Here is a 16,474-nt window from a genome sequence, read left to right as displayed (position 1 = left end):
TGTACCTCTATATAGTTCAACCGGATTCAATCATTTATTGAGAGGAGATTTGGGGAAGGGAACAATGGACCTAAAGAAGCTTGATCCACCTATTGAAAGCTCCAGGTAAAATGCTTGAATGTATCAAACATTCGCCACGTGGTGATGGTAATACAGCAGTCCCTTTCTTTGAGCAGCTCTTGCTCCACATTCGTTATGCTGATTCTTCTATTAAAGACCATCAGCGATATATGATCCATAAAGTTTATGCAGCAAGTCGTTACTTGGAATTCATGCTATAATGCACAATGAGTAGAATAATAGTAATCATGAAAACAACAGCAAAGTTATGCTCAACCTGTCACAATTGGTTCTACATAAGCAAAAGAGCTTCGAGCTTTTGGTAGCGTGAAGAACGTGTGCTTGAAAAATTAAAGCGAACTCCATGTCACGTGACCAGAATCGAACAAAAAATAAAAAAGAGGATTTTTCCTCGAGAAGAGGAAAGAATGCTCTCGGACCGGGAATTGAACCCGGGTCTCCCGCGTGACAGGCGGGGATACTGACCACTATACTATCCGAGACAGGATCTCTGACCGTTCTTATTTTTTACAGCGCGCGGTACTATATATACCTCAAAATTTCCTAATATAGAACGCAAAAAGTGCCGCAAACGCCCTCGTTATGTATATTAAAATGCAGCGGAGCACATTGTGCATTTGATGGTATGCTTGATGGTGCATTTGGGAGGATATGGGGCGTGTAATTTATGGCAAACTACAAGAGCAATTCAAACGCAGGTTCTTGGGAGCTTCTCAATTTCAGACTCAGTTGTAAGGTATATGCAGCAAAGTGTATTCCTTCAAAAACCAGCAAGTAACAATGGATCAAGGAAATCTTATACATCTTCAACGCGACTATACATGTGCATGTTGCAGATATGGAAGTGTGTAATTTGATAATCCTTTTACATCTGATGATTGATGATCTATGAGTCAATGAATGGTGGAATGCGAATCATAGTTGAAAGAAAGTTTATCACTATTGTTGCCTGGCAACGTGTACATTGATCTCCATTCTTGGAAGATTATGCTATGAACTCTATATTTAGGACGCGATGGCAGAATTGTGTGGGGAAGATGAACCCCGATAACGGTTTATCTCTTTCCCTTTTATTTTCTGTGTGCGAGTGTGAGGAGAGAAAAGACGTATTTCAACATGGACAATGCACGCATTCTCGACAAGCATGCCAATGTACGCCATAGTCGAATACAGCCACAACAGCAACAGCAGCAGCAACAAGAACAACGTCGAGCGCGTCGTCCCCTTCCAAAGATCTTGCCAATGCCTGGATCAACCATGGTGGAACCAGCACCTGTCACTCCCAAAAGAACTCGAGCCAAGCGTAGCTGTGACCTATGCCGAAAGCGCAAAACACGATGTAATGCAGACGAGACGTGGCCATGCAGCACATGCAAAGCGATTGGGATAGAGTGCAATGTGGGACAGCTGAAAAAAGCAGAGGTATCGGCTATGCCTAGCAGCAGCAAGTCGTCGTCGTCGTATGTTGAAGCCTTGGAAGATCGGGTTCATCGACTTGAAGGAATACTGGATCATTATCAGCATCATCAGCATCATCATAGCAGCAGCAGCAATAACAACAGTAGCAACAACTCTGTAACTTCGGCCGATCATCCATCACCCTCATCAACCACCCGTATCCAAGACGACCCTCTTATTCTATCACGCAGCAGCAGTAGTAGCAGGAAGGATGTTACTGCAGCTCTTACAGACGACATGACCGAATTGAGCCTTTCAGATTATGAAAAGACGCTTTATATTGGTGGCAGTGCCGGGTTTCATATGTTGGATCAAGAAGCTGCATCAAGGCAAAAGATCAATGATGATTTGGTTGAGCATGTTATTCTCAAGAGTGAAGATTCGACACCAAACCAAGCTGATTTCACCAACAACAGCTCCTTTCCACTTGAGCGATTTGTTCTTTTTGCCGACATACCTTATATGACACAACAACTAGCAGATGCCATGATCCAAGCGTAAGTAGTTGGGATTATTATTGTATGGATGGCATGACTCATAGAAAGGGTGTGTGTAGCTATTTCCATCACGTTCATCCGTATTCTCCCATGATAAGCAAAATCGCATTTCTCGAGCAGTACTACTTTCAGAACCCGCATTTTCCCGATGAACACCTTGTTTATGCCATGTGTGCTTGTGCATGCCAATTTATGGTTCGCGAAGGTCATCCCATGGCTCGTTATGGTGTCACGTCCGGTACGCTCTTGTCACTCCATCAGATATTTCGTGAGAGAGCAGAAAAGTTACTTGCAGTGGTGTATCGTCGATCCAAAATAAGCACTATACAAACATTGATCTTGCTGGCAACCTTTGTCAATACTTCAAAAGAAGAAGATGATGATACTTTACAATGGTAATGTGTCTATAGGGCGCTGGAAGGGAATGTCCTGATGACTGATGTATGCATTGGTATGCTAGGTTTACTTGTGGAACAGTAAGTCGAAGGAAGAGGGGTGGGATAAAGGAAAAGGAAACATTTGATTCACCTTTTTGCATTTGAATGGTGGCTACTCCTACTGCTAGGCAATTCGCATGGTAAGCGACTGCATGATGATGATGATGGGTTCGGAATAGCATGCATTGATGATGAATGCCAACACCAACAACAGGCACAGGACCTTGGATTACATCGAAGTTCGTCACGATGGAGATTACCTGAACCAGAGATTGAGCTTCGACGACGGGTATGGTTTGCAGCCTACATCCTGGATAGGGAGATTTCAGCTGAGCTTGGCCGCCCGTAAGTAAAAATGGTCATTGTGTGTGTGTGTGTGAGAGTAGATTTCTCACCCAAAATGTTGTCAATGTATAGCGTTACAGTGATTGATGATGACTACGACGTTGAATTACCAACACCTTATGAAATCGACTTTCCTTGTGGTGTTCATGCACGAGATCCAACTGCGACTGAATTCATGCCCAAGATATTACTTGATGCAATAGCAGATGTACGAGAAAAACGACACGTTTACAACTCCTTTGTATCCAACTGCATTCTTGGACGTATCCTTGGCAAGGTACTTGCTATCCTCAATTCACCGGCAGCACTACGCACATCAAGGGCAACAGATCCACAGGCAACTATGGAGATCGAGAAAGAGCTTTCAGCGTGGTCAAAGATCATGTCTTTTGTTGTCAGCGAGAATGGGCGAATTGAAGTGGAAGCAACCGGTAATGAAAATGGTGAATGTGAGTATATCCATTTAGCAGGAAAGAGGTACCCTTTTTGCTAATGTTGGTTTGATACGATATAGTGGCGCTGTGTATTTATTATTATTGCATGCAAATCTTGCTTTATCGACCCCGTCTTGGAAACCGAGATCCTGCCAATATCCATTTTGCCCTTCAAGCATTAAGCACTTGCACAGCTGCAGCTATCAAGATCGTTGAACTTGTAGAAGATGGTGAAGCCGTTGGTTACATTTGCCTACCTTGGAGCATTGTGTCATAGTAAGTGGATAGCAAAAAGATGAGAGTATAAAAAAGGTAACCATCATTGGCATAGCTCCGTATTTCAGGCGGCAATGGTGTTTTTATTCAATGCCAAAGGCGAGAACAAGTACTTTAGAGAATTGGGTGCCAAGTATCTTGCACGGTGTGCTTACATTTACACCAAGGATGAAGTATATCGGGAGAGCCGGCCTGCCAAATTGCTCATGTCGTTGGCTGCCAAGTTTTCAGTAGCGGTGGATGAGACTGGAGGAGGAGGAGATCAGCATGAGCCATTGACAACATCAAGGAAACGCGACTTTTCTCAAACAGCAGAAGGAGAAGAAGGAATATCCAACAATGATGGTGACAATCACATGTCCTCCCCTGAAAAGCATTATCGATCCGATCCAACTTACAACAGCACTAATTTGTATTATAACACTACTACTACGTCTACGCCTACGCCTACTCTATCTATGCCCAACCAACATAATCCAGAACCAGCACTCTATTCTCAGCAACAACAACAACAACAAGGAACGTCATCATCATCATTACTCGATACCAGTGGGAATGTTTTGCCAACGGATACGATTGCTCTCGATCCAACGACAGCAGCAGCAATTCAGGATATGGCACCAGCCATCTTTTTAGGAAGTAATGGCAATGTACAGTTTGACTTGGCAAGTTTATCATCCGAGATAGCTTTATGGAACGTCTCCAGTGGATTTACTTGGAATGATTGGGATCCTTATTTGCAACCACAACAACCCCCCACAGATACATCCAACAACCCATATCAACAACAACCCTCCGAATAAAGCATCCAACAAAAGGCAAATATATATGTTTGTGATGTGTGTATGTATGTGTATGTATGTTTCATTGTGTGAGTGCTTATGGGAATGAGAAAGGAAAATGATATCAAGTGTATGTGCTCCAATCGATCGCCGCCTTGTCGCTCAATGCTAAGGACAATTCTATGTGTGCAGAGGATGGTCTCTTGATGACATTGCGAATCGCCTGATCTAATGGGAAAAGGGTATCGGTCTTGTCATCGATGATAACGATACGTTTGCCAGGGGGTGGAGGACCCGTCATATCGACTTCATTCAGTAGATCACGAAAAGTGAATGTATCAGTGATGGCAAGGTTGCGTACGTAATACTGAGGTGGATCGAGCAGGTTGCTTGAGATTGCTTTTAGTGAGACCGATTGTACTCGTAGTGGAGATAAACGCAATTGTTCTTGTAAAGAGGATGAAAGTGATGAAAGCGAGGGTGTCCTTGCATGTTGATGTTGTTGTGATGGTGGTTGTTGTTGTTGTTCTTGATGTTGCTGTTGCTGCAAAGGAGGTAATTGATGAGAATAAGAGGAAGATGGAGCACTGTGTCGTAGCATGGGAGGTGCCGTAGCGTAAAGTGGAGTAGATGCACTTGAATGAATAGGTGGCGAAGGACGTTTTCTCTTCAATGAAGTGGATGCTTGAATGGATAAATCCGATTGTGGTGGTGGAGGTGGTGGTGGATATTGTTGTTGACTCATGATCTCTCGTACCTTGGCAGCTAATCCTCCAATACCTCCTTCTGGTATCTTTTTACTTGTTGTATCATTGTTGCTATGATTGATGGTATTGACATTGGTATTGGTTGTGGTTGTGGTGATTGTAGTCGAAGTAGCTGTGGTGGATGTCGTAGGAGAACAAGATGCTTTGCTTCGTTCGTGCCTCTTTTTTGCCCTGTACAATGTGCTGCTGTGTGCTTTACAAAGGGAGACCTCGGGAAGATTGCGGAGTCCAATCACTTGCCCTGTGCTGTTCTTGTGCATTGGATGTGCATGCAATGAGAGCCATTCAATCGAAAATGCATAGTCCTCCTTGTCCCGTGGATGCAGCTTTTTCGCCCTCGAGTCGAGACTGCCCTCTGGAAGGTTCCTACCTCGTCTCGGCTGCATCTCTTCACATCGACAATTCATCCCATAGGTCTAAATCAATAAACTATCAATTAGTATCCAAATACGTCCCAAAAGTGACAGTTCTTACATTGGAACATGTGAAACATATGCCACAGACAACGCAGGCATTCTATTTCAGGGTGGAATGAGTATGCGCTATGCCATGATGAGCTTTTGTTACCTTTCGAATGGGCAAAAAGGAGCGACGGTGGTCAAGACGACTGTTTTCTGATCGCAGTGTGGGGTGAGGAGAAGATTCAGAGCGAGCCCGTTGTGGTGATGGAGGGGATGGGTCATAGTGATGGTCAGTAATGACTTGAGCAAATTGCAATAGGCTATTGTTGGTGGCCATAGAGTGAAGAGGAGTGGAGAGAGAGACGCGTGTGTTTTGTGTGTCAAAAAGGAAGAAAGAGAAGAAAAAAGAAAGTAGGCAACAAGGAGAGAGTAGGTAAATGAGAAAGTTTTGTTCTTTGCATACAGCAGCAGAATCCAGGGGCTGTTGCTATCAATAACTTGTTACTCTATGTTCTTGTTATGGATGTTGTTTTTTACTGCATACAACCAACACCCTTTCACTCTCTCACACGTCGTCATGGCTGTCGATTGATCTCCTCCATACAAAGAATCAGCCTTTTCCTGATTTAGTCCACTGCCCGCTACAACTACTATTATTGCTGCTACGTACATCATGCTTGTCTTTTGAAATCTCGCTCTCTCACTCTCACTCTCACGTCATGTTGATAGTAGCGCTGTAGTAGTAGTAAACCCATCATCATCATCATCATGATGCCTTGAATGTTTTGAGACAACCCCCACAACAGTGGCACACTCTCTACCCACCCGACCATGTCATCCACATGCTTACCCCGTGTGACAAAAATCTACTCTACTTTGATCATCACTATACTGTACAACCTTTAGAACCATTGCCTTATTCACCGACATGCATATGGATAATATATAGCTCATCGTGCAAGTGCATGATGCTGCATCGTTTCTTTATTGAGATGATCTACTATGGTGTGTGAACAATTGGTTTGAAACACTTTTTTGTGTAATAATCTCCATGATGACAGATCATGGGCACAACCGAATGACACTATTGTTGCTGCAAATGCTGAAACGTTATGCGGCTTAATTCATGCACAAAGTGTTGCTGTGGAAACAGGGCCACAGGACCCCAACCAGCTCCGATGCTCCTAAATTTGTCAAGGAGGCTGGATCCGATCTCGTCCCTTTTCCCGCCTATACGGGTATGTACAATGGGACACACACATACAATGAGAGAGAGGGTGAAGAGAAAAGAGGAACGATCCATCAGCGAAAACGACATTACAAATAACGATATACGATGGATGGATAAGGATAACGGATGGATGAGGATGGATGACACACCAGCATACAGCAAAACGCTCACACACACACACATTCGCATCATGACGCATTCTCGTATACAGATTAGTCGCAATGGTTCAGAGACTCACTTACAGACGTCGTCTTTCATACAACACTCGTTCTAACCGCGTCAAGGTCGTCAAGACCCCTGGTACGACTTTTATATACGCTATTTTTGATTTCATCATGCTCATGCGACCTATTCAATACTACTACTACTACTAGGTGGTAAGCTCGTCTACCAATACCAAAAGAAGCCTGTCAAGGCTCCCCGTTGCGGTGATTGCGGTGTTGCTCTTCCTGGCGTAAGTGGACATGGGGGAACATAAAGAGAGGATGCAGACATATATATACAGAGATGCATAAATGCATGATACGCAAGATCACGTGACCTAATGCAAGTGAACGTCGTGTCTATTATAGCTCAAGGCTCTCCGCGCACGCAAGTTGGCTAACTTGGCCAAGAACCAAAAGACTGTCAGCCGCGCTTATGGTGGCTCTCGTTGCTCCCACTGTGTTCGCAGCCGTATCGTCCGTGCTTTCCTTGTCGAAGAACAAAAGATTGTCAAGAAGGTTCTTAAGCAACAAAAGAAATAAGCGAGTAATGAATAAAGTTCCATTTGCGATATACGTTGAAGGTTACATGGGATGAGAAAGGGAGGATGCATCAAATGGAGGCTTTAGATTACGTGTGTTGCTATGATACTATCTCATGCGGGGTGTGGGATATAGGATTTGAAGGGGAGATGTTCTTTAATTCAGCACCCAGTGGTGGCCAAAGCATTCCATCTTTATTACAGCAATAATGACAACTACATCCACTACCAGTGTCAGGGTCTTTGCCAATAGCGACCTGGTATCTGCAGGGTTGGATACGTTTATCGAACACCAATCACAAGAAGCTATCAATGCTAGAGGCGTATTCAACGTGGCAGTTTCCGGTGGTTCACTTCCAAAGATCTTGTCCAAGCATCTAGTCAACAATTCCCACATTGCATTCGACAAATGGCACATTTTCTTTGCAGACGAGCGATGCGTACCTTTGAGTCATCCCGATTCCAACTATCTTGAGCTGCGAAAAGAGCTCCTGGATAGATTACCGTTGTCAAGGCAACCTCACGTGCACGCCATGAACCAGCAGCATATCGATGCACCAGTAACTGCCGCTGCCGATTATCAGCAACAATTACGTGATCATTTCAAGGGTGCTGTACCTGAATTTGATGTCATTTTACTCGGCATGGGCCCTGATGGTCATTGTTGCTCATTGTTTCCAGGCCACTCACTTCTCAATGAAAACCATTCATGCGTGGCTTCCATTGAAGACTCTCCAAAGCCGCCATCCAAACGCATCACATTCACCTTACCCATCATCCATCATGCTCGAAAGAATGTCTTTGTGGCAACAGGACAAGGAAAGCAAGAGATGCTATTCAATGTGCTTCATCGCCCTGAAATGAAACTCCCTTGTCAACTCGTGGGTCCAGCGATTTGGTTCGTAGATCAAGCAGCAGCAGCCCTTTTACCATCACCATCATCCTCCTCCAATACGCCAAAGCTGTAAATACCAACAATAAACACTCCATGATTTTGGAATCAGGCAACGATCGGCTACCCATGTTATGTTTTGATTGCAGCATCCTACTACATGGAGCTTATTTCAAGATCCAATGATGATGTGACTACATTCCTTCATGCCTTGTTTGGGATCTCGTTACAGACACAGCCGCATTCTTATTAGGTAAGGTGCAAAGGTAAAGGTACAGCAGAGAGTGAGTCGTAGTATTTACCGCCATCCATTGTGCTATGCTGGTTTGATAGATGAGTGCCTAAATACAGCAATATCAAGGAAGGAAAGGGTCATTGATGAATACGTTTCCTTTCTATTTGAAAACAGGTACGTAGGCAAGGTGTTTGGACATGTGATCCACAAATCAGGGACAAGCAACAAAGGCCAATCACCAACATTACTAATGCATGGTATGTGCAACCTCATGTCATTGATAGGGTTGTTATGCCAGCTGAGTTTGTATCGCGCGCGACCTGCTGCATCATCCAAGATTGAAAGCTATAAAAATGTGGGGATCATCAAAACAACGCTTACTGCATGTATTAGACACGCCACGCTATGGATCCTATCCCTGCTATTGCTCACAATACCAAAGTTTCTCCCGGCAGTGTCATCGATCCTGAGACTGCAAAGGGTGTACTCTTATTTACGCCTTCCACCATTCGCTCTGTGACTCTCAAGAATCGCATTGTTGTCGCTCCCATGTGCATGTAAGCCCACATACACACAAGATCAATATACAAGATATGGATGCTTATGGATTTATCGGTTCATTAGGTATTCTAGCATTGATGGTTTCATGGAACGAGTTTCATCTTGCCCATTATTTGTCGTTTGCTTTGCGAGGTGCTGGTTTGATCATTATGGAGTCTACTGCTATTGAGCCACAAGGTCTTATTTCTCCTCATGATACGGGTCTTTGGAAGGATGAACAAATTGGTCCTATGAAGCGTGTGGTGGATGCCATCAAATCTCAAGGCAGTGTAGCTGGTCTTCAAATTGCTCATGCAGGTCGTAAAGCATCCATGGGATCGCCATTTGCTGGTTATCGTCTTTTATCTGAATCGGAGGATGGTTGGCCCAACGACATTTGGGGTGCTTCTGAAGTGCCGTATGACGAAGAGCATGGCAAACCACATACGTTGAGCAAGGAACAAATCAAGAATCTCGTTCAAAAGTTTGTTGATACCACTGTACGTGCTGATAAGGCTGGTGTCGAAGTGCTTGAAATTCAAGGTGCTCATGGGTAAGTGATATTTTGATCATGTCATAGCATGTGTGGCGTTGTGGCTGATACATTGGGTTATCTAGTTATTTGCTGCATAATTTCTTGTCAGGCGACTCCAACAAGCGGACCGACGAATATGGTGGATCCCTTGAAAATCGTATGCGTTTTCCTCTTGAAGTCGCACGTGCCGTGCGTGCTGCATGGCCTGAGCACAAGCAATTATGGCTTCGTTTTTCGTCAACCGATTTCAAAGATATTGATCACTTTGCTCATGACAGGGATGGTTGGGATGTGTATCAAGCCATTGAGTATGCCAAGGAACTCAAAAAGATCGGCGTTGATGTTATTGATTGCTCTGCGGGTGGCAATTTATCAGGTGTCAAGTATCCCACTGCTCCTGTAAGTATTCACAGTGCATTTGTAATACAAGGGATTCCTTACTCAACATCCTTCAACTGGTAGCATTTTCAAGTACCCTTTGCCGAGGCTGTCAAGCGTGATGCCGATATTCCCACGGCTGCTGTTGGTTTGATCACTGATCCTCTTGAAGCTGAAAAGGTGCTTCAAGAAAACAAGGCTGACTTTATCCTTTTGGCCAGAGAGTTTATACGCAATGACAATTGGACCATGCGTGCTGCTCAAGAGCTTGGTGTTCGTGTAAAGTGGGCTGGTCAATACGAGCATGCTGATGAAGAGAATTGGGTTGGCAAGAAGAAGAATGCTGTTTTGGTCAAAGAATTGCTTGTCCCTGATCCGTCCAAAGCATGAGCCATCAAGAACATCCGTTACTTTGTTGAAATGGTCCTATAGAAGCATTATAATAATAGCACATACACTAGTGTCGGCATGGTTTCAAGTATCAATCATAAATGTATGCATTTGATAAATCGAATCATCTTCCTCTCATTCTTCCCTTCATCCCGATTGAAGCATCCTCAGAGCTTATTTACACGTTCCAATATTGTGGCCCCAGCTTCTTGCTACTACGACCAGGCTTTGGTCTTCGTGCTTTGTGTGGGATCATGCTATCATCCCCCCAGCCTCATTCTTATTAAGCAAGATGTGTAAGTGCAACCAACAATCGTAGTATTCACGTCACACAAGAAGACCCTCATCCATCGTGGTGCTGATGGATGTGATCTAAAGAATAAAGGGTTCCCAACAGCAGCAATAACATTCTAGCGTATGGCTTAATGACAATGAGAAAAATAATACAGGACATAGGCGAGTTGTTATGGGCATGTCACTATAAGACCAGGAACAAGCAATAAACGCCAATTAGGAAAGCTATAGTATTACTAATGCATGGTATGTGTGTAACCTGATAGACAACAGCTTTATGCTAGCTGAGCTTGTAGAGCGCAATTGCGTGCTCTGGAAATACATCTTTATCGTTCATCATTGGAAGCTATAAAAACACGTTATTTTTTCTGTTGACGGCACAATACACATACTACATACCATGTATCCTATTCCTTCTCTCCCTTACAAGGTCAAAATTGCTCCTGGTACGGCCATTCATCCCGAGGCTGCTAAGGATGTGCTCCTCTTTAAACCTTCCACCATTCGCTCTGTGACTCTCAAGAACCGTATTGTTGTCGCTCCCATGTGCATGTAAGCTCAATAGAAATCGATCCCAGATAACATTGAAGATGCTAATGAATTGAATGATACCACTACTACAGGTACTCAAGCATTGATGGTGCTATGAATGATTTTCATCTTGCTCACTACTTGTCGTTTGCTGTGCGAGGTGCTGGTTTGATCATTATGGAGGCTACTGCTGTTGAACCACGAGGTCGTATTTCTCCTAATGATTCTGGTCTTTGGAAGGATGAACAAATTGCTCCCATGAAGCGTGTTGTGGATGCCATCAAATCTCAAGGTGCTGTAGCTGGTCTTCAAATTGCTCATGCAGGTCGTAAGGCATCTATGGGCTCCCCATTTGCTGGATACCGCCTTGTCCCTGAATCGGAAGAAGGATGGGCCAGCGATATTTGGGGTCCTTCTGAATTGCCTTTTGACGAAAAACATGGCAAGCCTCATGAATTAAGCAAGGAGCAACTCAAGGTTCTCGCTCAAAAGTGGGCCGATACCGCTGTACGTGCTGACAAGGCTGGTGTTGAGGTGCTTGAAATCCATAGTGCTCATGGGTAATTGTTTTCATTATGATCCTAGTGTGGGCGTTTTGATTGATTTGTCATTGTACAACATGTAGCTACTTGCTGCATAGTTTCTTATCAGGCAACTCCAACAAGCGCACTGACGAGTATGGTGGATCCCTTGAAAATCGTATGCGCTTTCCTCTTGAAGTAGTACGTGCTGTACGTGCTGTATGGCCTGAACACAAGCCATTATGGCTTCGTTTTTCGTCAACCGATTTCAAAGATATCGATCACTTTGCTCATGACAAGGATGGTTGGGATGTGTATCAAGCCATTGAGTACGCCAAAGAGCTCAAAAAGATTGGCGTTGATGTTATTGATTGCTCTGCTGGTGCCAATTTATCAGGTGTCAAGTATCCTACTGCTCCTGTAAGTATTCACGTTGATTTGTCAGCAACGTAAACACCATGTTTGTAACACACACACACCCCGTAGAATTTCCAAGTACCTTTTGCCGAAGCTGTCAAACGTGATGCTGACATCCCTACCGGTGCTGTTGGTATGATCACCGAACCTCGTGATGCTGAAAGGATCCTTCAAGAAAACAAGGCTGATTACATCCTTCTTGCACGAGCGTTTTTGCGCGATGCCAACTGGACCTTGCGTGCTGCTCAAGAGCTCGGTATTCGTGTGAAATGGGCTGGTCAATACGAGCATGCTGACAAAGAGCATTGGGTTGGCAAGAATGGTGCTTTGGTTGATTCGCTTCTACCCGATCCAGCGAACGTGTGAGTCATCAAGAACATCATCCGTTATTGTTCAAATGGGCATATAGAAGCATTATAATAGCAACACATATACTAGTAATATCAGCATCATGCTAAATATCATAAACGCATGCATTTGATAAAGCATCTTCTCATTCTTACGCAGCTAATTCTTACGTATATCCCTGTACTAACCATAATAGCGCACGTACATATGATACAACAGCATCGGTCATAGTCATGCGAGATACCTTATGGGTAAAAATTGCCAAAGGGATGTATTTCTGCATTATCCAGCACCCTAAGATTGGGCTTAACGTGTCATGTCAACTCCTTGGTTCTAGCGCATGACGAAGATCAAACAGCAGCAGCTCTTGACCTATCATCTATGATATCCAATACCACGCCAACAGAGCTTCAATGAGAATAAATTGCGTATCTATGTATTGGAATCACCATCAAAGACCAGCAAAGTGTGGATTTTAGTCATAGTAGAGGAGTCGATGTGGTAAATTATGTTCCTTATTGCACTATACGCTCCCGGATATTCATTCGGAATGCGAACTCAGCGGCATAAACTACGCTCTACCCGCCAACATATGGATAGGCAATTTGCTTATGTCTCGTACCCTGCTACTAGTATTATGTGTGCTAATGAATGGCTTTGTTTATTTAGATGTTATTCCTACTACTACAATGATAGATCCATGGACGACTTTCATCATGCTCATTACTTTTCGTTTGCTTCGCGTGGTGCTGCTTTGGTCATGATGGAGTTCACAGCTGTTGATCCACTTGGTCGTGTTTCTGGTCTTTGGAAAGATGAACAAATTGCTCCTATGAAGCGTGTGGTGGATGTCAAGGCACTGTAGCTGGTCTTCAACTTAATCATGGCGGTCGTAAAGCACCCTCCTTTTGCTTGATCCACGTCTTGTAACTGAATCCGACTGGTCCTTCCGCTGATGACAACCATGGCAAACCAAATGCATTGAGCAAAGAGTAAATCAAGGATCCCGTCTAAAAGTATGCCGATGCCGCTGTACGTGCTGACAAGGCCGGTGTCCAGTTGTTTGAACTTCACGATGCTCATGGGTGAGTGTTTAAGAATGTCAAACGGGATGTGGCAATGGTTGGCTCATGCAATGGCTATAGCTACTTGTTGCACAGTTTCTTATCCGGCAACTCGAACAAGCGTACCGACGGATAGGGTGGATCTCTTGAAAACCGTATGCGCTTCCCTCTTGAAGTAGTACGTGCCGCGTGGTCTCAACACAAGCTATCATGGCTTCGTTTCTCCTCCACTGATGTCAAGGATATCGATCACTTTTGCTCATGACAAGGATGGCTGGGATGTGTGTCAAGCTAAGGAACTCAAGAAGATTGGTGGTGGCAATTTGCCAGGTGTCAAGTATCCCATCGCTCTTGTAAGTATCCACACTGGTTTGTCATCGGCGTAAACAATCTTTTTTCTAACACGTCTTTCGATTGGTAGCATTTCCAAGTTCCTTTTGCCGAAGCTGTCAAACGTGATGATGATATCCCCCACCCTACTGCTATTGGTATGATCACTGATCCCCGTGAAGCTGAAAGGTTCTTCAAGAAACTTCGTTGGCACGTGAGTTCTTGCGTAACACCAACCGGATCATGCATTGCTGTTCGAGATCTCGGTGTTCCCGTCAACTGGGTCGATCAATCGACAGTCTCGCTGCTCGTGGTTGGATGGACATGAAAAAATAGATATGTAGAGGTGTTATAGTATCATGATGACAATCTCATAAAGCCTTTTTATCACACATCTCTCTCTCCCTTTCGATTGATTTCTTCTACTATGCTACTTGTCGTATACGTATAAAGCAGCAGGGGTTATGAAAATCCTTTTTCCGCATACTCCTTGGTGTCACTGTTGCTACTGCTGTACATGCGCGTTAATTGTTCTCCGATATTCTTTCCGACAATACTCACTCATCAATGACATGATCGACTTGTATTATAAGTTGCAAGCATAGCGGAGCTTCACCATTGAAACAACATGATGATCCGCAAAAACGTGTCACTGCATTATTAAGCAAGGTACATGATTCAACAAACCTAGATCATGGGTGAATTGGTAGCATACAAATTTTCATTCTTTGAGATTGCTGGCATGATTTTGGGAACAAGGGAATTCTAATTACGATAAACCCCCCGATTCAGAGGTACAGCGTGGATTCATTTTCGACAAGACGATGGAGATAGCCATGAAAAAGTGTCTCAATCGCGTTGGAAGGTGTCCCGATGTCGTGATCGGATCGGATGCTTTGTGGAATATATTATATGCGAGACGTAAAGAAGCAGGTACAAGTTATTACTAATTCAAGTGTGCACACCTTATATCGCGATTACCATACCAGCTGAGTTTGTATCGACCGATCTGCCCTGGATGCTTATAAATCAATGAAAGCTATAAAAGTGCGAGGGATTTTCTGTCGACAGCAACAATCTCATCATTACACAACACACTCATAATACTATGTATCCTATTCCCACTCTCGCTCACAATACCAAGGTCGCTCCCGGTACCGCTGTTGATACTGAGGCTGCTAAGGATGTTCTTCTCTTTAAGCCTTCCACCATTCGTTCTGTCACTCTCAAGAACCGCGTTGTTGTTGCTCCCATGTGCATGTAAGCTTCTCTAAACCAATCCCAATTATCATTGAAGATGCTAATGATTTTGAATGATGATCTTAAAGGTACTCGAGCCATGATGGTGCTATGAACGACTTCCACCTTGCTCACTACTTTTCCTTTGCTTTGCGAGGTGCTGGTTTGATCATCATGGAGGCCACTGCTGTTGAACCCCAAGGTCGTATCTCTCCTCACGATTCTGGTCTCTGGAAGGATGAACAAATTGCACCCTTGAAGCGTGTTGTGGATGCCATCAAGTCTCAAGGTGCTGTAGCTGGTCTTCAAATTGCTCATGCAGGTCGTAAAGCATCCATGGGCTCCCCATTTGCCGGATACCGCCTTGTACCTGAATCGGAAGAAGGATGGGCCAACGATATTTGGGGTCCTTCTGAATTGCCTTTTGATGAGAAACATGGCAAGCCTCATGAATTAAGCAAGGAACAACTCAAGGTTCTCGTTCAAAAGTGGGCCGATACCGCTGTACGTGCTGACAAGGCTGGCATTGAAGTGCTTGAAATTCACAGTGCTCATGGGTAAGTGTTTTAATTAAGTTTCATTGTGGCGTTGTGGCTAATTTGTCGTTGCCATGTATAGCTACTTGATGCACAATTTCTTGTCCGGCAACTCCAACAAGCGTACCGATGAGTATGGTGGATCCCTTGAAAACCGTATGCGCTTCCCTCTTGAAATTGTACGTGCTGTACGTGCCGTATGGCCCGAACACAAGCCATTGTGGGTTCGTTTCTCGTCAAGCGACTTTAAGGATGTCGATCACTTTGCCCATGACAAGGATGGCTGGGACGTGTACCAAGCTATTGAGTATGCCAAGGAGCTCAAGAAGATCGGTGTCGATGTTATTGATTGCTCTTCGGGTGGCAATGTGTCACGTGTCAAGTATCCCACTGCTCCTGTAAGTATGCACGAATCAACGTAGTCAGCATGTTTGTAACACATCTTTTGCCTGTAGCATTTCCAAGTTCCTTTTGCCGAAGCTGTTAAGCGCGATGCTGATATTCCCACGGGTGCTGTTGGCTTGATTACTGATCCTCGTGAAGCTGAAAAGGTGCTCCAAGAAAACAAGGCTGATTACATCCTCCTCGCTCGTGAATTCTTGCGTGATGCCAACTGGACCATGCGTGCTGCTCGAGAGCTTGGTGTCCATGTCAAGTGGTCTGGTCAATACGAACGTGCTGATCAAGAGCGTTGGGTTGGCAAGAACGGCAAATTATAGATGCATATTATGAACTTAATAGATCCCCATTATCATATCATAATAAATCAC

General features: G+C 44.1%; 9 protein-coding genes and 1 non-coding gene across 10 annotated transcripts; 7 read left to right on the top strand and 3 right to left on the bottom strand.

The window, feature by feature from the left end:
* Nucleotides 1–491: 491 nt before the first annotated feature.
* O0I10_009731 lies at nt 492–563 on the bottom strand. The gene has a single exon. It is a non-coding gene; the product is annotated as a tRNA-Asp (tRNA).
* Nucleotides 564–1,197: 634 nt separating this feature from the next.
* On the top strand, nt 1,198–4,331 carry O0I10_009730 (uncharacterized protein; the record flags this gene model as incomplete). Its single annotated transcript, XM_058489717.1, has 7 exons — nt 1,198–2,036; nt 2,096–2,431; nt 2,497–2,512; nt 2,688–2,818; nt 2,891–3,249; nt 3,333–3,528; nt 3,584–4,331. 7 exons carry the CDS (start codon nt 1,198–1,200, stop codon nt 4,329–4,331), a joined length of 2,625 nt encoding a protein of 874 aa, XP_058339593.1.
* Nucleotides 4,332–4,434: 103 nt separating this feature from the next.
* O0I10_009729 (uncharacterized protein) lies at nt 4,435–5,815 on the bottom strand (the record flags this gene model as incomplete). The annotated part of the gene is made up of 3 exons (XM_058489716.1): nt 4,435–5,493; nt 5,552–5,593; nt 5,645–5,815. 3 exons carry the CDS (start codon nt 5,813–5,815, stop codon nt 4,435–4,437), a joined length of 1,272 nt encoding a protein of 423 aa, XP_058339592.1.
* A 1,115-nt stretch (nt 5,816–6,930) lies between these two features.
* O0I10_009728 (uncharacterized protein) lies at nt 6,931–7,455 on the top strand (the record flags this gene model as incomplete). The annotated part of the gene is made up of 3 exons (XM_058489715.1): nt 6,931–7,009; nt 7,084–7,163; nt 7,282–7,455. The coding sequence occupies 3 exons, from the start codon at nt 6,931–6,933 to the stop codon at nt 7,453–7,455; spliced, it is 333 nt and encodes a 110-aa protein (XP_058339591.1).
* A 208-nt stretch (nt 7,456–7,663) lies between these two features.
* On the top strand, nt 7,664–8,422 carry O0I10_009727 (6-phosphogluconolactonase; the record flags this gene model as incomplete). Its single annotated transcript, XM_058489714.1, has 1 exon — nt 7,664–8,422. One exon carries the CDS (start codon nt 7,664–7,666, stop codon nt 8,420–8,422), a length of 759 nt encoding a protein of 252 aa, XP_058339590.1.
* A 564-nt stretch (nt 8,423–8,986) lies between these two features.
* On the top strand, nt 8,987–10,424 carry O0I10_009726 (uncharacterized protein; the record flags this gene model as incomplete). Its single annotated transcript, XM_058489713.1, has 4 exons — nt 8,987–9,097; nt 9,160–9,674; nt 9,740–10,055; nt 10,119–10,424. 4 exons carry the CDS (start codon nt 8,987–8,989, stop codon nt 10,422–10,424), a joined length of 1,248 nt encoding a protein of 415 aa, XP_058339589.1.
* A 694-nt stretch (nt 10,425–11,118) lies between these two features.
* O0I10_009725 (uncharacterized protein) lies at nt 11,119–12,553 on the top strand (the record flags this gene model as incomplete). Its single annotated transcript, XM_058489712.1, has 4 exons — nt 11,119–11,270; nt 11,342–11,809; nt 11,875–12,190; nt 12,257–12,553. The coding sequence occupies 4 exons, from the start codon at nt 11,119–11,121 to the stop codon at nt 12,551–12,553; spliced, it is 1,233 nt and encodes a 410-aa protein (XP_058339588.1).
* A 705-nt stretch (nt 12,554–13,258) lies between these two features.
* On the bottom strand, nt 13,259–13,618 carry O0I10_009724 (uncharacterized protein; the record flags this gene model as incomplete). The annotated part of the gene is made up of 1 exon (XM_058489711.1): nt 13,259–13,618. The coding sequence occupies one exon, from the start codon at nt 13,616–13,618 to the stop codon at nt 13,259–13,261; it is 360 nt and encodes a 119-aa protein (XP_058339587.1).
* A 214-nt stretch (nt 13,619–13,832) lies between these two features.
* On the top strand, nt 13,833–14,257 carry O0I10_009723 (uncharacterized protein; the record flags this gene model as incomplete). Its single annotated transcript, XM_058489710.1, has 2 exons — nt 13,833–13,952; nt 14,021–14,257. 2 exons carry the CDS (start codon nt 13,833–13,835, stop codon nt 14,255–14,257), a joined length of 357 nt encoding a protein of 118 aa, XP_058339586.1.
* Nucleotides 14,258–15,037: 780 nt separating this feature from the next.
* On the top strand, nt 15,038–16,423 carry O0I10_009722 (uncharacterized protein; the record flags this gene model as incomplete). The annotated part of the gene is made up of 4 exons (XM_058489709.1): nt 15,038–15,189; nt 15,258–15,725; nt 15,787–16,102; nt 16,160–16,423. 4 exons carry the CDS (start codon nt 15,038–15,040, stop codon nt 16,421–16,423), a joined length of 1,200 nt encoding a protein of 399 aa, XP_058339585.1.
* Between the last annotated feature and the right edge of the window lie 51 nt (nt 16,424–16,474).

Source organism: Lichtheimia ornata (assembly GCF_029851405.1).
Source record: "Lichtheimia ornata isolate CBS 291.66 chromosome Unknown scaffold00058, whole genome shotgun sequence".
In the NCBI taxonomy this organism is placed as follows: Eukaryota; Fungi; Mucoromycota; class Mucoromycetes; order Mucorales; family Lichtheimiaceae; genus Lichtheimia; species Lichtheimia ornata.
Note: the sequence above shows the minus strand (reverse complement) of the source record. Positions and strands in the feature narration are given on the sequence as shown.